The sequence below is a fragment of a genome, unplaced genomic scaffold (genome assembly GCF_019419815.1).
Source record: "Pyrus x bretschneideri cultivar Hongxiangsu unplaced genomic scaffold, Pyrus_bretschneideri_v1 Contig38, whole genome shotgun sequence".
Taxonomy (NCBI): domain Eukaryota; kingdom Viridiplantae; phylum Streptophyta; class Magnoliopsida; order Rosales; family Rosaceae; genus Pyrus; species Pyrus x bretschneideri.
In genome coordinates this window covers 386,698-410,319 of record NW_025999701.1, presented here as the reverse complement: position 1 = coordinate 410,319, position 23,622 = coordinate 386,698, and the positions used below count along the sequence as shown (strand labels likewise).

General features: G+C 37.0%; 3 protein-coding genes across 5 annotated transcripts; 1 reads left to right on the top strand and 2 right to left on the bottom strand.

The window, feature by feature from the left end:
- Window positions 1-2,150: 2,150 nt before the first annotated feature.
- Window positions 2,151-3,993, bottom strand: LOC125468400 (putative glycine-rich cell wall structural protein 1). The gene is made up of 2 exons (XM_048564081.1): window positions 3,931-3,993; window positions 2,151-2,537 (listed from the first exon to the last, which is right to left on the bottom strand). The coding sequence occupies exons 1-2, from the start codon at window positions 3,991-3,993 to the stop codon at window positions 2,151-2,153; spliced, it is 450 nt and encodes a 149-aa protein (XP_048420038.1).
- On the top strand, window positions 3,933-12,376 carry LOC103927390 (double-strand break repair protein MRE11). Of its 2 annotated transcripts, none has more exons than XM_048564164.1 (23): window positions 3,933-4,100; window positions 4,623-4,663; window positions 4,746-4,881; window positions 5,090-5,247; window positions 5,528-5,618; window positions 6,354-6,473; window positions 6,588-6,656; window positions 6,742-6,833; window positions 6,965-7,067; window positions 7,226-7,333; window positions 7,436-7,498; window positions 7,567-7,638; window positions 7,759-7,833; window positions 8,042-8,104; window positions 8,197-8,257; window positions 8,732-8,814; window positions 9,211-9,324; window positions 9,419-9,496; window positions 9,932-10,003; window positions 10,132-10,373; window positions 11,094-11,217; window positions 11,493-11,684; window positions 11,815-12,376. In XM_048564164.1, exons 2-23 carry the CDS (start codon window positions 4,647-4,649, stop codon window positions 11,845-11,847), a joined length of 2,166 nt encoding a protein of 721 aa, XP_048420121.1. In that variant the 5' UTR covers window positions 3,933-4,100; window positions 4,623-4,646; the 3' UTR covers window positions 11,848-12,376. The 2 variants fall into 2 exon arrangements, with proteins under 2 accessions (XP_048420121.1, XP_048420122.1); XM_048564165.1 differs by having other exon boundaries at window positions 4,600-4,663.
- On the bottom strand, window positions 12,315-15,770 carry LOC103934434. 2 transcript variants are annotated; one of them, XM_009344181.3, is made up of 6 exons: window positions 15,504-15,769; window positions 15,025-15,089; window positions 14,875-14,904; window positions 13,888-14,767; window positions 13,333-13,602; window positions 12,315-12,818 (listed from the first exon to the last, which is right to left on the bottom strand). In XM_009344181.3, exons 1-5 carry the CDS (start codon window positions 15,618-15,620, stop codon window positions 13,345-13,347), a joined length of 1,350 nt encoding a protein of 449 aa, XP_009342456.1. In that variant the 5' UTR covers window positions 15,621-15,769; the 3' UTR covers window positions 12,315-12,818; window positions 13,333-13,344. The 2 variants fall into 2 exon arrangements, with proteins under 2 accessions (XP_009342456.1, XP_048420123.1); XM_048564166.1 differs by lacking the exon at window positions 12,315-12,818 and adding an exon at window positions 12,839-13,116 and having other exon boundaries at window positions 15,504-15,770.
- Window positions 15,771-23,622: the final 7,852 nt, after the last annotated feature.

Sequence of the window (23,622 nt, the reverse complement as noted above, 5' to 3'; positions counted from 1 at the left end):
AGAATTGTAAGGGAATGTGTATGTTATCCCTCTTACATAGTGCCTTTATTTATAGTAGTAAAGGAGAGAAGAAATTCCTTCATCCCAAGAAATACAAGTTGTAAGAGGAAATGATAACTAGAATCAAACCTAATCTAGAAATTACACAATCACATATAAACTAGGAAAGTTTACAACAATAGGTTGCTTTAAAAGTTGTTTTAATAAAAAGTGGAGCTAATCCTTTAATGAGTATATTCAATTTCTGCATTACCCTTATTAGTTTTAAAAATGACATTGTTTAACCTTCTACCTGAAGGAAAATTTGTGAAAAACATGTTCATTTAAGCAACATCAATAGCATGCAATTAACAATTAAAGGCGGAATCATGCTTGTATGCACTTAAAACAAAACATTTACCCATGAAATTCAAAGCCTAGTAGATAGGTGAATCAAGACTCAACTCAAAACAAAGTGAGTTGAGAAATCAATACCTTTATAGATTCCTTTTTGCATAAGCAAAGGCTAATCACCCAAAGAGAGGGCCTTCATTCCTTGCATCTTGGATCCATGGATTTGGATGGATGAAAAGGTTTCTCCAAGTTCCCAAAATTGAGAACCTCTAAGTCTCCACACCAAGGTATATTGTAGAAGAAATGAGTGACCTAGAGGAAGTAAGATTGCTAGCTATTCCCCTCTAGATTGGCCGGCCTCTTTGAGAGCAAAGGGAGGTTTGTGTTCTCATCTTTACTCCCTAGAAAACCCTAAGGATGAAATGGCTATAAAGATGTCTTTATACCACCTCACAATGGAGTGGCAAACTTGCAATTAAGCCAAATTCACTACCCTCCTCTAAATGGCCGGCCTATGGGGATTAATTGGGCTATTTGGGCCTTTGTGAATCATTATTCATTAAGTTGTCATACAACTTAAGTCAATGGACTTGACGTTCGAAGCCCATTGGGCCTTAAGGTCCAAAACTATCCCGAGGTCTTCAACGAACTTATTCGTTTGATTAATAATCATATTAATTAATCCTTGCCATAAATAATTAAACCATTTAATTATTCTTACTCATCTCCGTTGAATCTTCAAACTCTACCTTACACGGTGTACGATCCATTAGGTTCCTTTTAGCGAGGCAGTGGGCGATTCAAACTCTTTCAAATCGATTGTGAATTGAAACTTACTTTCAATTCTCCCGTTAGTGATAATACACTTTTAGGGCTTCCACAAACCATGAGTGACACCTAGCAGCATATCATGGTTACCCAAGCTAATCAGAAGAGGTGGAGAACCTATTCAGTTTAGGATTACAAATGCAATACGGTCTTTCTCTAATACAATACTCTTGACCACATTGTTTGGTTTGATAGTTTATTCATGTCTACTATCCAATGTGAATCTTTGTACTTATATGATTACCTTGAATGTGATCTGGAACGCATTCCAACATCTCATTCATACTCTGGCCAGAGATTCTAAATCATATCATAGAGTATTCTCCCTCAAACAGTTTGAAGGTTAGAGATCCCTTGTTGCGCATTCACTTGCCTCCATGGCTAAGTAGCTTAACCCCAACGATGCCGTGGAGACCCTGATAGAGTGACGTTGACATAATCAAAGATTAAGGACCTAACCACAAGACAACTGTGATGCCTCAGGTCAAAAGACTAATTTGCATTATCCCAACCATGAGTTCTCATGTGACATGAATATGAGAACTCTTCGTTGATCGTGTTCAGTGAACTCATTCTCTATTGAGCACCTACGTACTTGTCTTGATGTCACACACACCAATGACTCGAGACTAGTCACTCTCCCTGAGAGAAGACATAGCACGTACTGATCTTAACGGACTGTCAATGCCCAATTGACAATCCTATGATCAGGAACGTTTAGGATGTGTCAACGAAAGAATGGTCTCATGAATCTAACTTCTTTAGATCACATTCTTCCAATCACATATTCCTTGGACTTATCGTTTAAGCATATAACATTTATATTAGACGGCTCAAACAATAATCTTTGCCCTTTAAACTACATTAGTTTGAAATGTCCGTAAAGTATCATCATATGATTGGTTTTAGGGCACATTTCCAACACTACCAACATTTTATCTATTGGAGAACAAAGTGATCGCCACCACCTATCACTACAAATACTAACGTTACACCACCACTCCCATTACCACAACCATTGTTGCTACCAACATCATCACAACCATAATGCCACCACCTCCATCACAACCGGCACCACCTTCATTGCGATCACTATCGTTACCACCACCACCACCACATCCACCATTGTTGTCGCCACTGCCGCTATACTTGCCATGACCATAGCCGCCACCATTGCCACAAGAACTTCCACTAATGCCGCGACTCCTCCTATCACCATTGTTACCTCTACACCCTAACCACCACACACCACTATTAGCATTGCCACCATACCCCCTACCTTTGTTGCTGCCACCACCACCACTGTCCTTGCTAGTTCCACTAACCCCACTACCATGTTCATTTTTGTTGTTATATACAATTATAACTCTTTTACACTAAAATTTATCAAGTGCTTTTACATTGCTTTATACATTACCAAACGCTCAAATGCTTTTATTTTACAGCTGATTATTCTTAAAACACATTATAAGTAGTTAAAAAAAAAATCATAGCAATTCCAAAGTGGCCCTCAATTTCCCTCTCTTATATATCTTCTGTCTTGAAGTTAATCTCCTTCTCTTGGTTTTATATATCTTCTTTCTTTTGATCGATAGGAGCCATGCATAACCAGAAACCAAGTGGTTAGCTACGAAGACACAGTATAAGACTTGTAACTCCCAATAAGGATGGACAAGAATTGCTACTTCTGAAATGAATAATATTTCAAGGAATGATGATCCTCTTCGGATCTTCTTTATGAGAATCTCGGAGATCCTCCAATTACATATGTTTATCGTACATTGTGTGGTCATAAATTATTATAAATCGTTTTATTTAAAATTAAATATAAACAGTACCTGACGAAAATTGACTGCACGATGTATGATGAACATATATGATTAGAGGATTTCTGGAGTTCTCCTCACTTGTTTCCAAGGACTTGGGTTGTTTGGTCAATATAATCTAATTTGACATTTCTATATCATTGTACGGACGCTTCTCAATGCTATCTTTAACTAATTGAGGGAACCAAACCAGGGTTGGTTGTGGGAGAGGAAAAATGCGTAAAAAACTGTAAAATTTATGTGTAGTACCCACGTACATGCCAACTAAAGTTGTCTCTTGAACTTTCAAATTACATAATATTAATTCATGGTGGTGAGAGATTTTCTCTTTAGCTCATAGTTACTCAAGTTTTAAATTCGATGTCAAATTATACATAATATTAATTCATACCAATACATCTTGATGACAGTATACTAATTACATATAAGTCTCTCTTCTTTGATTAACAAAGAGACTTCTCTTAATATATTTTGTCTATCACTTACGTATGTGTCAACTATTTCTAAGGGGTGGATTGAACAAAGATTTTAAAAGATCTTGATGAATTTATAAATGTATGAATTTAATTAACTTTTATATACTATGAAGTTATAAATATATGGATTTTGATGGAGTTGTAAATATGATCATGGAAATGTGATGGCAGAGGTGGTGGGATTTCTGATACTAGCGATCATTGACTCATCGCTAGGTGAGGTTGGAGTGATAATGGTTGTGACGAGTTGGTAGTGGCGGTGATGGTGGTTGGGCAGAAACAGGGGTGGTGGTGGTGGAAGGCGTTTGACGATGGTCATGACAAGGTGGTGGTGTCATTGGTGGTGGCCCATCAGATCACCCTTCATGTCACCAGAGACTTGGCCCAATCCAAAACCAGAGATCCAGCCCAATATACAAAACCAAAATTAGGCCACAATTGTTAATAGCTGAAAACAGCAAGAGTACTTTGGTACGTAAATCGCTGAAAAACAGTGTCAACGTACCTTTCTTCTCTGTTTCCACTGTCATCGCTCTTTCAAAATTCCCCGCCACCGTTCCCTTTTCCGGTCGCAAAGCTTCGCCGAATCCGCTTCTGCATTCGCACTCGCAGTCGTATTGACAACACCATAAGACAGGTAATCACCTCTCGCTATATCGACTGTTTGTTTCCCGAGAAAAAAAACAAGGAAAAAAAAAAAAAAAAAGAACTCGGTAATTGACTACCGAATTCGTTGAATCGCTTACTGTAGTACTTTAATTTTTGGTTCGAAATTTGTACTCACAAAATTCATCAGCAACTAGGGAATGGAACTTTCACTCTGATTTTTTTTTTCTTTTCCGTATTTACTCTGTTCGATTTTGTGTTCTTGTGCTGCTAAAACACTGCGTTTTAGGGGTTTTGGATTTCGGCTTTCAGTATTCGACTTGAGATTTTTGAATTTTTTCGATATCGAAAGTTGCATGCTGGGAGGTTTAATTTACTTCAACCTTTGTAGCAAATGCTTTCCTTGAACTGTAAATTCTGATCCTTTTTTCGCTTTCAATTGTTTGGATTTTGAATTGTTATTGGTGGAAATGCCGGCGTTAGTAAAATCAAATTCTAATCGAAATCGGGGGATTTTATGATCATAACAGTCTGTGGTTTCGACAAGTTGTAGGGTTAAAAAGTATCAACTGTCAGTATGGGTGACTTGTCAAGGTACATTTCTCTGCAATATGTATTCAGATTTTCGGGGCAAATGGTATTTTCCGATTTTTACCTTCAATGAAACAATTTTCAGGGAGGATTTTAGTAATACACTTCGAATACTTGTTGCTACGGATTGCCATCTGGGTTATATGGAGAAGGATGAAGTACGGCGCCATGATTCGTTCCAGGCATTTGATGAGATATGCTCAATAGCACAACAAAAGAATGTAATAGCCAATTTTTCATTCTAGCTGTATTTGTAGTCTCACTCCATGCAAATCAACTTTGCAATTGTGGTTTGATTCCCGTTCTCTAATTCCTTTCAATTTTGTGTCCACATTTGGAGAAATACAGTATTGCAAAGCTCTTTTCGATTGAAACTGTTTCCTTATACTGTCTGTGAACCAACACATTTTGGCATTTATCCTCTATCAGGTGGATTTTTTGCTTCTGGGTGGTGATCTGTTCCATGAGAATAAGCCTTCAAGGTCAACACTAGTTAAGGCCATTGAGATTCTCCGCCGTCATTGCCTCAATGATCAGCCAGTGCAGTTCCAAGTTGTTAGCGACCAGACTGTGAATTTTCCAAATACGTATGTAGTTAATGAACTGCACATAATTAATGAACTGCACGTTTGTTGTTTGCTTGGAATTTTTACTGCAATGATATGTCTAAGTTGACATTTGGTTCAAATGCCATGAGTTTAGCAAATGGAGAAATACGGAATTTTTGCTGCAATGATATGTCACTCTGATGTGTTTTTGCATCCAAGTTTGTATCAGGAACCTTGACTTTCTGTAAAAAATTAGAGATATATTATGATAAGGATGATAGGCACCCTTCTGTTAATAACAAAATTCTTGTTCTAACAGATTTGGTCATGTAAATTATGAAGATCCTCACTTCAATGTTGGATTGCCAGTGTTTAGTATCCATGGAAATCATGACGACCCTGCTGGAGTGGTATGGATTCTATCAGTGAAGTTGTTTGCGTATTTGCCCTTTCATTTCTTTTTAAAACATTATCAATGTTTCTCATCAGAAATCATTTTTAGCACCATGTTTTAAGATTTTTTTTACACAAATTCGTTATCATATATAGCTCACTGGTCAAGCTTGTTGGTTGTAATTAAAGGGTTCAAGTTTCCAGGGGATTGAGCTTAGAATCCTCATCAGCTTTCTATCGATTCCTACAAGAAAGAAACTTATAACTTACTAGGCTTGTCAGCAAATTCAGACATACCATTTGCTGTAGTTATGTGTTTTCTAAGTATATAGATTTACAGTTAGTAAAGGATTTGATCATTTGAATGGTCTTGTTAAAATATCAAGAAAAACATGTTTATCTTTTGGAGTAAGCTGCATCTAATGTGACCAGTCCTTGAACCCATGAAAAGATGACCCCCAAAAATGGGCCATAAGCTTACCAGTTCTGTTATTTTATATCCAATTACTGTAAGAGAGGAAAAGAGAGGGGGTATTTAAAAATGGAGAGGGAGGGTACAATAGGCTAATGGCTATCGCTGGGAAGAAAAGGGATATGTTTTAAATAGCAATTATGTTATTGCCAAAAAGAGGAGCAAGGACCCCCTCTTTCGTATGCTCATGCATGGTATTTATCAATATTTTGAAATGTGTTTGCTACAGCTGTTTTAAGTACCATGTATCTGTACTTCTTAACATTGTGGTTATTGGCAGGATAATCTTTCTGCTGTCGATATTCTCTCAGCGTGCAACCTTGTAAACTATTTTGGGAAAATGGGTCTTGGGGGTTCTGGGGTTGGTCAGATCACTGTGTATCCTATTCTCATGAGGAAGGTTAGTTTATGGATTTAATTAATAGTAGGATTGGGAGGATCTAATGTCTTCTTTTGGTGAATAGAGGGTTTTTGTCTTTGTGCTGCATGGCGCATAACTCCTCCTGAATTGCAGGGTGCAACATCAGTGGCTCTTTATGGTCTTGGAAATATTAGAGATGAACGGCTCAATAGAATGTTTCAGGTATTTGATGTTGAGAATTTGCTTTATGCTGTTTATTTGCAGGCTTCTAAACACATATTTGTTGGGCATATTATTCATATGTTAGACACCACATGCTGTACAATGGATGAGACCTGAATCTCAAGAAGGGTTGGAAGTGTCAGACTGGTTCAACATTCTAGTGCTTCATCAGAACAGGTTTGGTGTGTGGGTGGGTGGGTGAAATTGGATTAATCATCATTAAGGAGGAATCCCGATTTATAACATGGTTTCATTTGATTTAAGTTGTCAATCTTCCTAGTTACGAAGTTATATAATTTTGTGTGCAGAGTGAAGACAAACCCAAAAAATGCCATCAATGAGCACTTTTTACCACGCTTCCTAGACTTCGTAGTGTGGGGGCATGAACACGAATGCCTCGTGGACCCTCAGGTGCCAATGAATATTGCTTTATCAATATATGCAACATGGACATGTGCATGCTTGTGCATGCAAGCTTGAGTGTGTACGTGCATCTGTCTCTAGGTGCGTAGTTTTGGTCTTGTTGGGAGGGTGCCTTACACGACTTTACATGATTTTGTTTCTGACAGGAAGTTCCGGGGATGGGATTTCACATTACACAACCTGGTTCTTCTGTTGCAACATCACTGATTGACGGAGAATCAAAGCCAAAGCATGTGCTCCTTTTAGAAATTAAGGTTGCAAAACAATGTTAGATCTTTTTTTTTTTTCCTGCAAGCAGCATCTTTTGATCCTTTCTCCTCCCAAACTGAGTTGGATGCTGTTATACTTTTATGCAGGGGAATCAATACCGTCCAACCAAGATTCCTTTGACGTCAGTGAGGCCTTTTGAGTACACAGAGGTGATTTAATGCTTACGTTTTCTTCTACATTAAAACTTTTGATTAATAATATATTTTTTCTGCTACAGATTGTATTAAAAGATGAACCTGAAATTGATCCCAATGATCCTAATTCAATTCTTGAACACTTGGACAAAGTGGTAAGTCTAATTGCAAGTAATATCGGACTGTTGTACTTTCCCATGCCTTTCTTTTTTCCCTGTATTATGCCCTCTGATGCATGTGCTGTATATTAATAGTATAGATTTGAATTTCCATAGGTCAACGCTCAGATAGAGAAATCTAGGAAAAATGTTAGCGGATCACAGCCCCAACTTCCACTAGTTCGAATAAAGGTAATATCCCCAATTTAACTTAAGATGTTGGTATTATGATGGTGATCCTCATATATGCATCCTCACATCTCTAGGCCTTTTTCCTATCCCATGCCTTGGCTTCCGATCTACAAGTATTTGTGTACATATGGATGTTCTCTTTTTTACCCAATGTAACCTCAACCTCCCCTTCCATGTGATCGTATAACTTCAATGGAACAATTGGCAGGTGGACTATTCTGGATTTATGACAATAAATCCTCAAAGATTTGGACAGAAGTATGTGGGGAAGGTACATTCACTAATCCTAGATCAGTATTCTACTGCTAATTTTTCTCGTATCACATTTTGGAAATAAATCATTGCTATTGTAATGACTTTAAGGTTGCAAACCCACAAGACATTCTTATATTTTCAAAAGCTTCAACAAAGGGCCGGAGCGAAGGTACTTATTATCACAAATTTTCAAAAGCTTCAACAGTAGTGGATTTTGCATTGGTTGAGTGTTTGTTTTTATACCATCTTATAAGTTCCAACACTTCACTTAATTTTTGAATAACAAAAAGCTTGGTGCAGTATGACCTCACCTATGAGATTTCCAATATATTAACCTCATAGGTCCATTAGATTAACAGATTGCCCACAATTTAAATCTTAGTGCTGGCATCAGTCTAAAGACTTTCACATACATTAGCTACAGTTGTGTTATATCTCAAACAAAAGTGATGGTAATAAAACTTGATGAGACTTTAAATAAATTCTCACCATGTAGGGGAAGTTCAGTTCTGACATCACTACGACAGTAGACTCTGTTACTCGGGGATTTCGTTACAGTCAGAGCTATTTCTGAAGTCCATTAAATGTTAGAATTCATATATTCACAGATTTTCAGTTAATTATTTCTTATCTTTTATTGTAGCTAAAATTGATGATTCTGAACGGCTTCGCCCGGAAGAACTAAATCAGCAAAACATAGAGGCTTTGGTTGCGGAAAATAATCTGGTATCAGCTGTCATATTCCTTCTTTCCTGTACTCAGATTATCATGCATATAGTACTTTTCATCCAGTGGAACTCTGGATTTGTTTTATACAGAATAGAGTTTTGTTAGTTTCTCGCGGATAAACAGTTCCACAATTTGCTCAGAAACATACACCTCAACTTACTTATGGAAAACATTATCAGTGGAAAACTTAACGTGATTGAAACTTGGTTCTTTTTGTCCTTCGCCATCATAGTAAGGGTTTATGATTCCAGGATATGATTTATTTTTTGGATTATTGCTAAAATGGAAGTCATGTGGAAAAATATTGTAGACGACATTACAATTACTTACAGGTTTACAGCTTGTAAATTTTATTTTAAGGTTAAACCCTCATGGGGATATCTGATCATGCAGAAAATGGAGATCCTTCCTGTCAATGATTTGGATGTTGCATTGCACAATTTTGTTAGTAAGGATGACAAAATGGCTTTCTATTCTTGCGTGAAGTACAATCTTGAAGAAACTCGAGTGAGTACTTGCTCTGTTTAAATTAAAGTTTCAACTAGCTATTGTATTTTCTTTTGAAGTATGTTACTGACAATTTTCTTTTCTACTTCTACAGAAGAAAATTGCTAAGGATCCAGATACAGTGACATTTGAAGAGGAAGATTTAATAGTTAAAGTCGGGGAGTGCTTGCAGGCAAGAATGATTAAATTTCAAATATTTTTCTTTCATCAGTGATTGTGTTACCCTATTCTAGTCAGTTTCATGGACAATTATTTTGCCCTGATGGGGCCTTCAGGGCTGTCGTTGGGATTTGAAATGAGACATCTAGGCCCAAAATGCATAGCAGTCGACTGAGACCTCTTGTACTAATTTCATAGAGTTTGGTTTTAGTTCTTAGATATGGGAAAAACGTATATACGTGATTCAAAGTTTGCAATTCATTGATCATAATTGTAGGCAGTTTTGACATAAAAGAAAAAACATAGAAGTCTTGAATTTGGGATTTTTAGGTTTTAAGGAGCTACTTTCCCTCATGCATCTCACCCTGTTGTGGCCTTAAGCATTACTATGGAAATTAATGAGGGCTTGCTTCCATACACTGACCAAATATTTATGTTATAAGTGCAGGAACGTGTCAAGGAAAGACCTACGAACTCTAAGAGTAACTCTCCATTCTCATCCACTGCCCCTCCTTGGGAGGTAATTCTGATTTTAATCTGCTTTTTTCGAGAATTTGCATCACTTTTCTGCGTTGCATCCATTTCAGAATTTTTTGGCTGATACATGTGCCTACTATTTTCATTTTTAAGCTATTGTTCTTCGTGTAGGATTTCAGAAGTACAAGTGCTGCTGGAACTGCAAGTGCAGTTTCCTTCAGTGACGATGAAGATGCAACGCAGATGACTGGCTCAACATCCACTGCCAGAGGCCGCAAGGGCAGAACGTCTACCTCAGAAGTTGGTAAGGGTAAAACTACTGCAAGAGGAAGGGGCAGAGGCAGGGGCAGGGGTACCAGTACCTTGAAGCAGACGACTCTCGATGCATCTCTTGGATTTCGGTCTTCTCAGAGGTTTTTCTTTGACCTAAGTTTGAGAAGATATTCAATCAATTAAGCGGCCACTTCATTTTAAAACTTAATTAATAACCAGCAATTTAATTAGTTGCTTTAGAGGTGTAAGAGAGAAATATGTAGGAACAAATATAGCTGCAAAACTTTATCCTCCAACTGCATGATATTTGTCATGATTCTCTCTGGTATTCAACATTAAAGTCTACCACAAAATGCAAATAGTACCCTTAACCTTTATAGGACTTTATCTTTTCCATTACAAGTTAGTTTTTCTGTTTTCTGTATTTACTAATGTTTTCAGTTAAAAATATCTACATGGTATCCTTTTTCTGTGCCCTACGGGTAGCGTTGCTAACTGGGGATTCCTTCCTTGTTTGTCCTTATTGCTGTTCTATGTGACAGTTCAATTTCATTCTGTATATGTCATTGTCGTTGACTCTGATGTGAACTAATAAACACAATTAAAGAAGCAATTAGGATGCCAAAGAACTAATGTAAAATCCCAAGAACACAACTAACGCAGCCTTCTTACTAAGAAACCAACTCCGGTTAGACAAGAAAACAAGTTCTGACATTGCAAAATCATGACTTATTAGGATGTATTCTAAGTAGCTAATTGCAAGCAGTTAGAAGTCTGCTACACGTTTGGTTCATATTGCATTAACTAGTCGAGACATTCATGTTCCCAGTTTTGTATCTTAGCTAATATAATTACTGCAGATCTGCATCAGTTGCTGCAACTGCCGCTGTACGAAGTATTGCTGATGATGGGGATGATGTGGATTCTCCTTCGAGTGAAGAAGAGGCAGGGAAACTTGGAATTGATGAGGTTGATAATAGTTCGGTATGGATTACCTTCTTTTTCAACTGAGTTTTGGCATTAAATCAGTAATAGCTAATGAAAATCCGGGCTGTTCTTAAGTTACTGTCAATTGACTGGCGAAGCTCTTTCATATGATTTTTTTTTTTTTTTTTTTTTTTTTTTTAAGTCCAACACACAACCTCCTTTTGCCTTGTGCCAACCATTAAATAATTTTGCATGTTTACACGTTCCATAAACCGAATCAATGTTGTTTATGCTACTCATTTGATAAGATAATATGGTTTCAATTATTGAAGGAAAATGATGAAATTGTTCCAAGTAGAGGACGGAAAAGGGCTGCACCAAGGGGGAGAGGTAGAGGCTCTACGCAACCATCTAAGCGTGGAAAGAAATCAGATAGCTCTGCAATTAACCGAATGTTTATGAACAAAGATGATGACGACGACGATGAAGATGTGACAAAGAGATTAAATAAGCCTCTGCCTCGGGTTGTTCTTCTTTCTTCTTTTTCCTTTTACCTGTGTTCTTTAAAAATCAGCCTGGAAATATAGAGGACTGCCTGCTTTTGTTCTTGAGAGATTTCTAATAGTACTGAGCTTTTATTCTCCTTTTTTGTAGGTTACGAGAAATTACGGCGCTCTTAGAAGGTAACAATCAGTAAGGTTCTCCCATGCTTTGACAAGGCAGTCCAACTTCATGTCACGGTTCCAACCTTACGTACCTCCATTTCGGCGCAGAAGGACGTAGGAGCTAAAGAGTTCAGAGCTGGGACAAAGACAATCCATTCGTAGAGGCTTCTGATGGAAGTCTACATTCAAGCTGTTTGAATGTTCCTTCCGAAGGGTCGCAAAATGTAATTTGATCGTTACAAGAGTGGATGCCCGCTTCAGTTGATTTTGTTCCAAATCGAGTTAATGTTCTTTTCCGGGTACTGTACATATCTGTATTGAGTGATACATGATGTGAGAGATTGTGAACATGGTGACGGTCATGGTTTCCGGCCACCAGACAAAGCAACCATGGTATCAACGGGCAGGTTGGCTGGAATTTGTGGTCGCAAAATCCATCTGATTTCTTTTAGCCTGGAAACGACGCCGTTGTCTGAGATGGCTTGTAAGTCAAGAAAACATCAACTTGTATTACACCTTCAAAGTAAACGATTTGCGCGTCTAACATTTCATTACAGAAACCTCTAATATTTTCAAAATTGATGTGAATTACAGATCCTACTCCCTCTCTCTTTCAATTTGTCAAATGAAAAGAAATCTAGAAGAGCTTTCTCCACTAGATATGTACATAATACTAAACGACTATTAGAATAGCGCCACTCGAAACTAGCATGAGGTGCGTGAAAATAGCGCCACTCGAAAGATATCACCTCAACTCATGGCAATCAGAAGAAAAACTTCCATAGAAATACAGGACCCTCTGGGCCAGCAAGAATCTCGGATCATTCGAGGGCTAAACTCTGTTTCACTCTACTTTTTCTCCAGTGTCAGAAGTGATATCAGGTTTACCCTATACATACAAATCAGCTAGACTGCACTGGTCTCTCATCTGAAATGGGGTCTCTTTGGAACATCCTTCAGGCTTACCAAATGGCTTGGACCGCCGACTTTCCCCTGCTCAAAAGAAGCTCAACATTATCAGATTATTAAGTGAAAGTGTCTGCAATTCATCACCAATCTCTATACTAAATCGGATATGGATTGGGATTAACACAAAATTTAATTAGAGATTGCGTATGTTCAGATAACAAGTACCCTAGCAATATCAACTAAGATCACTGCCCCAGACATGATGCTTTCTGTCTATATTGCAGCACATACAAAAGCCTAATGAGGTTCAACCTCCCCTAAATTTCTACTCTTTAACAAGATCATCCGTCAGACTAATGTCAGCACCTAAAGGAGCAAACACCTAAAAATTTGAAGTACGACAAGGTTAGCCCTGGTTCTGCTGTGGAAACAATGATGAATATCCAAAAAGCCTCCACTCCCAAACCACACTTAAGGGGAAAACAATTGTTTTTACGCTAAATGGTACATGAGGAGTGAAAGATGAACTTTTTTCTAATCCTGTTTGACAAATACAAACGATTACAAAGGACTAATAATCGACTATTAACTTATGTACCTTTCCAGCCAGTCACGTTTGGTCAGTCCTTTGCAAAATACTCTGTTTTGTCCCCTTCGGACTCCAAACCATGGTTGCAGGAGCAATGCCTTTGTTATTGCATTTCTGACTCCCAGCGATTCTCCCTTTCAAATTCTCTTTTCCTGGGGCTGCCAATCTGTTAGATCCACCAACAACTGGTTTCTTCTTAGATTTCACAGCAGTTACCGGTTTAGTTTCTTTAACTAGAACAGAATCCAAAGGTTTCCTTCTCAGAATCTGATACTGAACCTACACAAACAGTATGATTCATGTCAATATCAATCTTGTGGCCCATCGAGATCAAATTCAGTAGGAATAAATTGCAAGAAAACCATGAACAAATATGGGGCCCTAAAAATGCTTTTTGGGATGTGTTACGAAAAGAGGGAGAGAATAAAATATGCATACATCACAATTAAATAGAGTACAGTCCTAACTGACAAGTCCCTTACTAGTAGGCGATTATTTCAGATATGCATACATCACAATCAAGAAAATTCTTATTATCTGTGTCTCAGATTTGTGACATCTCACCTTTGGTTTTGTAGCTTCCGTGTGGATTGACTTTGAAACATTAGGTCCAATTATGTAGTTTGCAGTTCCTCTCTCACTCTTATGCGTAGACAACTTGGATACTTTAGAAGGTTTTATTCTGTTCTTGGTTGCATAACTCATTCTTGCCACATTCCTGCTATATGGAGATCTTTCTTTGTACCGTATTGATGTAGATGTCGAGGTCCTGCCATTTGAACGAGGATTTGAAGATGATCCCACACTAGACTTGCTGAATGAAGATTTATGGCCTCTTGATTTCCTTCTATCACAATTAATCTCCACTCTGGCTGCTGTCCTCATAATACCGCTTTTCCTGAAACCAGCCTTTATTACTGAAAATATCCCATTTGTTTGACTCAATGCCGGATTTGATTTCTCCATAAACTTCTGTTGTTGCTGCTGACCACTCTCAGATGTAATGGTGCTTGCTGTACTGCTTTCATTTTCCTTGTTTGTCACAGAACTAAAACTACATGTTGGATCCCCACCAGAGGACGTTGGCTTAGAGCAATTGGGTATGTGATTTCCAGTTAGACTGCTTTTACAAACTGAACTTGATTTGGAACGGGATGTTCCTTTCAACTGTATATAGCTTGATTTGCGTTTCATCTTATCACTGGACCCTGAGTTCCCACAGGAAGATGTTCCACTCAGAACTTTGTCTGGGTCCCGCTTATCTGTAAAATCTTGGTTTTCCCCTCTCCATTTCTTGCTTACAAAGTCTTTGCCTCTTGACTTAGAGACAGCAGACGGAAGTTGTGGCGAAGATGGTCCTACTAAGTCAAAGTTTAAGCCCATACTATCCTCACCCAAATTCAAAAATGCAGCCTTCAACTGGCGTGAAGAGCATTGGTGGAACCTAATAATTCCAGTACATTACTAAAACTCAGCATTCTTATTTGACAGCATGAATTACAAAGACAAAATGGAAAATGCCGCATAATCCAAGGACCAAAGGATACTTACAGATGGCTTCTGTAAAACCAGTCATCGTCACTGCAATGTATCCAATCCAAAAAAGAAGAATTAGAAATTGACATCACATATACTTTGTAAATTATAAACCATTTCTGAAAATTAAAGAAAATATTTGTCTCTGAGTATACTAGAACCCACATATATTGGTTTGTTGAGTTGGCTTCAAGAGTGAGATCCACCCACAGAGGCGCATCGATTTCTTGCTGTATCAATCAGCAAAGAGAGATGTAAACAAGTAAATTAAAGGTCCAGAGAAGTTGCATGAAATAAAAGAGATTGCAAGTTAATCCTAATCACAAGAACAAGATGCACCTTCAGATTTGATTAGGATATGTTTGGTTGTCAAGAATATGTAGGCTAAAAAAAAGAAATACAAGGGTAAACACGAACACGAATAACGATTGCAACATCGAAATACGAAAAATTGCCATACTCTTGTCAACCAAACAAGATTCCTACACCCAATAAATCCAATTTCAATTAGAACTCAAAATTGCAAAAGAAGCAAACTAAACCCAAGATTTCAAAGCAAAGAACCCCAAGTTCCCAACCCAAAAAAACCCTTAATTCGAGGGGGAGAGAGAGAGAGAGTAAGTTCAAGAAGATGAATTTTATACCAGAAATGCCCAGTGATCGTTGCCGTAATTGAGAGCCATATTCTTGTCTCCTTCAATTTCTTTACGTCGCAGAAAAGAACCTGCAAAAGCCTCAGGCGAATGGGCTTCTTCTTTCATCCATGACCATCCTCCATTTTTGCTTCTGTTTTGCTATTTTGCAAGGAATAGCCTGTTTGCAGTTTCAGCCTTCACGGCTACGAGCCCCCCTCAGCGACGTCGTTTTATCTTTGGACGGCTGAGATTAATCAGCAGGTCCAGGATGCGGTATGTTGTTTAGTACTGTGAATGAAGAAGGCGAGTTATTTGACCATTGTTGGTGGGAATCAAATTTGATCCAGGAAAAGTAATTTTAACAAACAGTAGTATCTAAAAATATTTAAATTTAAAAAATTTAAGCAAAATATTTTTAAGCCATAATTCAGAAATTGTTTTTCTCCTATATGATTTTAGCCTAATTTTTTTTTGGTAACTTTTTTGAAAATAAAATTTATGTGGATTATCCTAATCTATTTCTATGAGCATTTTAATATAAAAATATTTTAATTCCGATAAGTAATTAAAAATCATACAAATACATAAACATTATATTTAATTTGGGCCATCAATTTTTTTTAACCATTAGATTTGATCTCATTTGATCACAACCGTTAGATGATAAGTTAAAAAAAAAAAGTTAAAAATATGACAGTTTGGTGGGTCCAGAATAATTTAAAACAAGCTTAAATCTTAGGGGGAATTTAGCATTGAGATATATTTTCTTTCCATGACTTATTTTAGCCTAATAGTTGGAGATGGTTTGGGGGGTTGTAAAGCTTATATTTTAAGCTTTATCCCATGGTTGGACATGGCTTCAACCCTTAGAAATAAAGCTTAAAAATTTAAGCCATAATCTAGAAACTGTTTTTCTCCTCCAAACCTTATGGTTTAAAATTTTAGTCTGTGATTATTAAATAATCGTTTAGCCAAATTTTTTTTTTCAGTAACTTTATTGAAAATAAAATTTATGTATTTATTTTTATGAATATTCTAATCTAAAAATATTCAAATTTCAATAAGTAATTAAAAATTATAGGATTTATACTAAACCAAGTTTAAATCATGGTATTCAAATTTCAAGTTAAATTTGATTTAAATAATTTTCTTAAATTATTTAGACGTTAAATTTAATTTTGGGCCGTCAAGTCTTTTTTTTTTTTCCCATTAGATCTGATCTCATTTGATCATGTAAGAATATCAAAGCTAGTGATCTAAGTGAAGAGGAAACAATGGTTAAGATTGTGACACATGTCAATGGATAAGGAGGGTTGTTATATAAAGGTTGTCAGGATTGTAGGTTGTTAGAATGACTTTTTAGCCAAAATGGTATCTGTGATTTGCATAGCTCCTCACTTTGGTCCATGAGATTTGAAATCAATAGAATTGGTCCTTGAGTTTGTCCACTATCAATCATTTTGGTCATCTCTTGAAAAATCTCCATTAAATAAGAATAGAATTAATTTTTATTAAATCATTTTGGCCAATTGTTTATTAAATTGAGGGCACATATGTCAGAAATTTTGCACAAAAGGACCAAAATGATTGATGGTGGACAATCTCAAGGACTATTTCTATTGATTTCAAATCTCAAGGACCAAAATAATGTGGTATGCAAATCTCAGGGACCATTTTGGCTAACAAGCCTGTTAGAATTGTAGTTTGTTGAAGTAAGGAGGTTACACATTGTATTAGCTTAACTAGCAAGCTTTGTAATGGTTTAGTATATAAGCCCTTTGTAAAAACAGTTACTTGGTATTCAAGAAAGATCAATTCACAAAGCGCTCATCTCTCTCTTTCTCTCTCTCTCTCTAAACTTCTTCTGCATTTTTCTCAGTTCTCACATGGTATCCTCACCAAGAAACAATTCGACGCTTCGGCATTCTCCTTGAAATCTCTATTATCTTATCTTCTCAATCCTCTATTTTGTACAACTTCTAAGATAAAATTGAACAAATCTCATATCGAATTCACAAGAAAATTGGAGTTCTTTGTCACGAAGATCAACTATTTGATTAAAAGCATCAGTGAAGAAATTTCTCCCTTTCTACATAGATGGTTACACCAGCGCAACTACAAATTGTTCTGTCACCAATCACCAACCTTATTCCAATAGTATCAACATCCTTTACAGTGAAATTCGATGCCACCAATTACTTAACTTGGAGCTTTCAGATTAAATTGCTTCTTGAAGGCCATGGAATTCTGGAATTCATGGATGGCACCAAGAAATGTCCAACAAGATTTGTCAATGATTCAATTGTCGAAGAAGTGGAGACATATGCCTACCAAGTTTGGAAAATGCACGATCGTGCAATCATGCAACTCATTACTGCAACTTCATCATGAACATCAGTATCTTGTATCATTGCTAGTACAAGTTCTAATGAAATGTGCGTGAATCTCAAGGAAAGGTTTTCACGTATGACTAAAACAAGTATCTTTAAGTTAAAGATTAAGCTTTAGAACATCAAGAAAGGGTCTGGCTCAATTTGTAAGTACCTGCAGAAGATTAAAGATGCAAGAGACCGTCCTACAGCAGCTGGAGTTATCTTTGAAGATGATGATATCATCATTCTTGCTCTCAAGGGACTTATTGCAGAATACAACACATTTAAATGTGTTATTAAAGGAAGGGAAAATGATATCTCCATCAAAGATTTTCTATCTTAGTTGCTTCCTGAAGAAGCAACTATTAATCAGTCACTGGAATCCAATATGTCTTTTGGAACTGCAATGATGACATGCACTCATGCTTCAAAAGGGAAAACATTAGTTCTTGATTCTAGTTCTATCGATTTAAGTAACTGCGGTTCATCTTTTGAGGGTAGATCAAATCAACCTAACAACTCAAACAGTCAAGGCTATTTCTTTGGAAATCAAAATAGCTATAATAGTGGTTCATAAAACTACAATGGTGGCTACAATGGTGGATACAGAAGCAACAATTATAAGGACAAAGGCAGAGGTAAGTTCAATTACAATTCAAGGTCAAGATTCAATACACCAAATTAACATAAAAATGTTAAGACTTAAAAGAGTCTTCAAGATGTTATGAATTTGTTCTATTCTATTGTTAATTTTTTTTTTTAAGGAGTGAATGGGAGAGCTTCCCCAATATAAAGCTGCAAAACACATAAAATTGTTAAAATTAATGGAGCTTTTGACGATTTGTTGAAGAATAAATCAGGAAATTTGAAAAAATAAACAAAATTTAGATAACATATAGAATTATAGTCATTTTAAAAAAATTTATAATAATTGTAATAAAAAATTGACATGAAAGTACACCCTTAAAAAGTTTTCCCAAAAAAATCAAAAAGCAAAATTGTTGTGCTTTCATCTCAGGTAATTACACACCTCCCGAATATCAAATAAATAAATAAATAAATAAAAAACCATCAAGCTTTCTTGCGGATAGCATTCTAGAAAGCTTCATTTCCAATGAAAAGTAAAACCTTGTTGCTTCATATCATGTTTACGCAGAGCAAACTGCCATATCGGCTTAAATTTGCTGGCAATCTCTAGGAATTCAAATGAAACCCAAGGGCCAAAGTCTACAATTCTGTTCCAAATGTTTGCTCGAGGATGTTTACTTGGTAAGGGAAATTAGGTCTGGCATAACTAATTTCGACGTAGGAGCCATTTACTTTTCCATAACTTGTGCGTTAGTAAAACGCGAAATATGCCGGGATGACAATGATTCAAACATGCCAATTGCCATTAGTTTAATGAAGTCTTTCCTACTCCCCTACTTTTTTACTATAATTCAAAAAATCCACCAGCTGATAAGTAACAGTAGATAAATGAGGAAGGCTCTAGGGTTTCTCTGTGCGTTGCATCGTTCGCGCATGTGGGAATCGAAATCTGCTGATTCAAGCAAGGTTTGTGAGAAGATTTGGGTTGATTCAGTTCGAGTTATTGCTTGTTTGCTTATTGAGAGGGTTAGGTTGAATCTTGAAAGGATAATTAGGGTTTCGTTAACTAGGGCTGCGATAATTAAGGTGTTAAATCGTTTAGGGAACAATGTTAATTGGAGTTCGTATGAGTGGCTAGTGCTTCTGGGGAAAGCTCTTAAGTTTCTGCATCCTCTTCACGTAAGTTGTGTAAGATAGTTTCGTATTTTTCACACGTTTTGTGGTTTTCTGAGGAGTTGTTTCGTGGCTAGTATGTTGCTTTTGTGGTTTGCTGATTGGGCGAATTTAGACTTGATTGATTGTGTTTGTATTTGTATGGTTCTCTGTTTCTGGGACGATATGGCTACCCTAGGTTTAAGGCTCGGGTTTGTGACGGTTAGGGTTTTAACGTGCCTCTTTGATTATTACATGACGCCATTGATGATCTGGTTCTAGTGTGGTAATTGTTTTTGTTACTCTGTTTGGAGACGATTAAGCTCTCATTTGGTGTTGGTCATTTTATCTAAGTAGTTTCTGTGCACACAAGATAGTTTTTTATTAGCTTTTAATTTGGGGGATAGATCTAGGGCCATTAACTGTGTGAGTTTTACAATTATTACCTTTGAGCTTCCTCGTTTGAATAGTTTGGTAATGAGATTTTTATTCCGCTAGTGTGTTTTGATGGTTGGATTCCCCCAAACGTTGGGCTATTTATGCAGGTTTTGGTGGTGCCTTTGGCCTTCACCTGTTTCCCTGCCTTTTAATTTCTTCTCATCATCTGTCTTTAACATGTCTAACTCTCACATGGCTGCCTCTAATTCAAGCTTGGCCCTTAGGCCTAGGATTTGTTCTGATTCCTATATGCCTAGTTGGGAGAACCCCTTCCCGGTTCCTCAACCTGGGCAGGAACCTGTGGTTGTTGAAAAGGCTAGGAGTACTTTCACCATAGAGAAAGCTGTGACTAGGGTGAATACTAACTTGTGCTCATCAATCAATGTTCAGCACATGCAATCTAGAATGCTGATAGGGAAGATGTTTGGGTAGCCTTTGGAAGTAAGATTGATTAAGTGGAAGCTTGGCTTATTATGGAGAAATGAAGTAAAAAATACCTTCTACCTTGATCATTTTGGTAGAAGATGGTTCACAGTGGTGTTTACGGATGTGGATGATCTAATGTTTGTCATGAGGAATTGACCATGGTATGTCAGGGGTCAAATCCTTCATCTGGAAAGGTAAACCACAGGTTTTAAGGATTTAGACGCGATTGTCAAGCTTGTTACATAGGCCAGACTACCTAGGGTTCTTTTCCAATATAAGGAGGATAATATAATCAAGGATATCACTTAGCCATTAGGGAGTTTGCTGAGGGTGGACGAAGTGACTTTGGGTTTGAATTGCCTATTTGTCAAGGTTCTGTTAGAGGTGGATCTGAGGTTTCCACTGAAGCGGGTGCTTATTATTAACCAGGATAAGGAATGCCTCATTCTTGTGAGTTACAAAAAACTTTTTTAGGTCTGTTTTTATTGCGACAGAATGAGATATGATGGTTATGTCTGCCCCGAGGTGTAGGCTGATGATGGCTACTTCATGATCAACAAGGTCTATGAAGATGAACCTTCGGTGTTCCCAGAAGATACGGTGGTGGATGTAGATATGAAAGCTAATCTGCAAAAGTATGTGATGTTGTGCTGCTATGGTGGAAGAGGAGACCATTGAGATTGAGCAGATGGGACATTGTGTAGAGGATGATGGTTCTGATGAGGATGGTTGGACTGCTATTACTCCAAAATGGAGAATAGGGCTGAAAAAAGATTGGTTAGTGAGAGTTTAAGATATGATAAGTCTTTTAGGGAGGTGGTTTCTTGCCCTAAGACTAAGTGGGTGGCTAGGGCTAATTTGGTTCAGGATTGGAGAAGGGCAGGGAAAGGTGTGGATCGGGATTAGGGGGTAAGATCTTCACGCTCTAATTTGCCTATTATTCTTAATTATGTGTTTTTGAATGCAAACATGAATTTAGTGGATGCTATTTAGTTGAATTTGCTAGGTATGATGATATGTTTGCGGATGAGACTTACTTTGCTTTGATTTGTGATGACATATGTGTTAACTCCGAGAGTAGATTGCATATTTACTTCTTTGATGCTATACATGAATTTGCTCATAGTCAGGATGTTGGGATGTCAAGAATAAGAAGTGAAGAGGGTGATAATAGGTACAAGTTTGGGAGCCTGGTTGCGGTTTGTCGTACTATTGAGGGTGCCCTGTGAGTGCTAGACTAACTATAGGAACACTGAGTACAAGGAAACGTGTACGTGAAGAGGATACTGCAGAAGTGGGATTGAGTTCCTACCTTAACGAACTGGATTAATGAAGTGCATGGTTTGGAATGTAAGGGAATGGGTAGACCAGAGTTTAGGTGTAATTTCAGTTATTTATGTAGTTTGGAAAAACTAGATTTATTTTGTGTTGTGGAAACTAAGATCTCCATGGCTAAAACCCCTGTTAGGATTTTTGGGACGTATTTTGATCATTTTTTTTTTTTACATAACCCCGATGGAAGGGCTAGGGGCCTTTGTATATTAATGTCATTGATGCTTGCTCTCGTTTTATACATATGGAAATTAAATATATTAAAATGAACGTTGAGTACTTCGCTATGTTTGTGTATGTTTCCCCACAAAAAGCGCTTCAAGTTATTAACATGTGGCATGAGTTGTTGCGCCTTGATCCTAAAGATAAGCCTTGGACGATCTTAGGTGATTTCAATAACATCATTAATGTAGAGGAAAAATGGGATGGTAACCAAAGTACCAATGTGCATATTAACAACTTTATAAACTTTTTAAATGCGGGTAAACTAATATTGTTAGATGCTTATGGTGTTTCTTTTTACGTAGACAAATAAACATTCAGATGATACCATAATTTTTGAAAAGCTTGATAGAATAGTTGCTAACTCGGACGGGCTTCAGTTGCATGGTAACTATAACTTACGTAATTATCCTATTTTTGGGTCGGATCATATCCCTCTTTTGTTAGTAACTAATGGTCCGTAACTAAAGGTGGCAAAAAAATTGTTTAAATTTGAAACCATGGCTGTTGCATCCTGAGTTTAAGCAGTTTGTGCATGATGCTTGGAAGTGTGGTGATAATCTGACCTCTTTGGATTTCTTTAGATGTGGTCTTCGGTCTTTAGATGTGATAATCTGACCTCAAATGTAGAATTTGATAACACTCAGATATTCATAAATCACGTGAAAAATCTGTAAATTATGCAATAATTTGAATGTCAGCGAACGGCAATGCTCCCTTCCATGTTTTATGAGTGGGAGCTTTTTATTCAGGGGTCATATAATTGCTGGGACGTTTAGGAGTTTGTCCTTTTCCACTGTAGGGCATTATTTCGATTAACCCTATCAATTTCTAACCCAATCCCTTAATTCAATATAAGATGATACGAAATTAACAAGTTATCCGGTCAAATTGATAACGAATCGGATCGTTATAGGATAACCCAAGAAACATCCGTTAAGATAACGGATCAGTTCAAGTGTATACGTGGGTAACCCAATACATTATCGGCAAAATATTAATTTAATAATTTTATATCATTATAACAATTATATATATATATATATTCACACATATATATAATTATATAATTACTATATATATAATAATTATATCATGATTATATAATAATCATATATATTGATTTTTTTATAAAAGTAATAAAATAAAAAATAATAAGAATATAAAATGTTGATATAATTTAACTGTGATCACATAATATAAAGAAGGATGAGAAAAATATGAAACGGAGAGCGCAAACAATCCAAGTCCCGTACCGACATCTAATCCCAGTCCAATGCCGTGGGTTCATCTGTTGTGCCTTTGCGCCCTTCCACACCTGATCCTACGGACCCCACTTTGACATCCTTACTGCCGCAGCCACATCAGTCCCGTGGATTCCCTTCTTTCTATGATATAAAACTCATATATTTATATCTACTAAACCTCAGTTGGCCTCATATATTTATATTCATCATGTGAGAGGGGTGACTGTTCATCAGCAGTGAACTTTCCAAGTTGCCCTCTCATTCCTTCCTTGCCGGACCTTTTTTCCCTCTCTGCTGCAGGAAAATGACCTCCTTACCCTTATTATTACCCTTCTTTTCTTCGGGATTCCT

What these genes read in the sequence shown, in the direction of transcription:
- LOC125468400 (XM_048564081.1), bottom strand. Translation starts at nt 3,993, where the DNA reads ATGACAGTGGAAACAGAGAAGAAAGGTACGTTGACACTGTTTTTCAGC. An exon ending in TCAGCGATTTACGTACCAAA is followed by an intron (nt 2,538 to 3,930) that starts GTACTCTTGCTG and finishes GATAAATTTTAG; the next exon opens with TGTAAAAGAGTTATAATTGT.
- LOC103927390 (XM_048564164.1), top strand. An exon ending in GGCTCAATAGAATGTTTCAG is followed by an intron (nt 6,657 to 6,741) that starts GTATTTGATGTT and finishes TTCATATGTTAG; the next exon opens with ACACCACATGCTGTACAATG. An exon ending in TGCTCCTTTTAGAAATTAAG is followed by an intron (nt 7,334 to 7,435) that starts GTTGCAAAACAA and finishes ACTTTTATGCAG; the next exon opens with GGGAATCAATACCGTCCAAC.
- LOC103934434 (XM_048564166.1), bottom strand. Translation starts at nt 15,620, where the DNA reads ATGAAAGAAGAAGCCCATTCGCCTGAGGCTTTTGCAGGTTCTTTTCTG. An exon ending in TGGTTTTACAGAAGCCATCT is followed by an intron (nt 14,768 to 14,874) that starts GTAAGTATCCTT and finishes TGGAATTATTAG; the next exon opens with GTTCCACCAATGCTCTTCAC. An exon ending in CGGAAGCTACAAAACCAAAG is followed by an intron (nt 13,603 to 13,887) that starts GTGAGATGTCAC and finishes CTGTTTGTGTAG; the next exon opens with GTTCAGTATCAGATTCTGAG.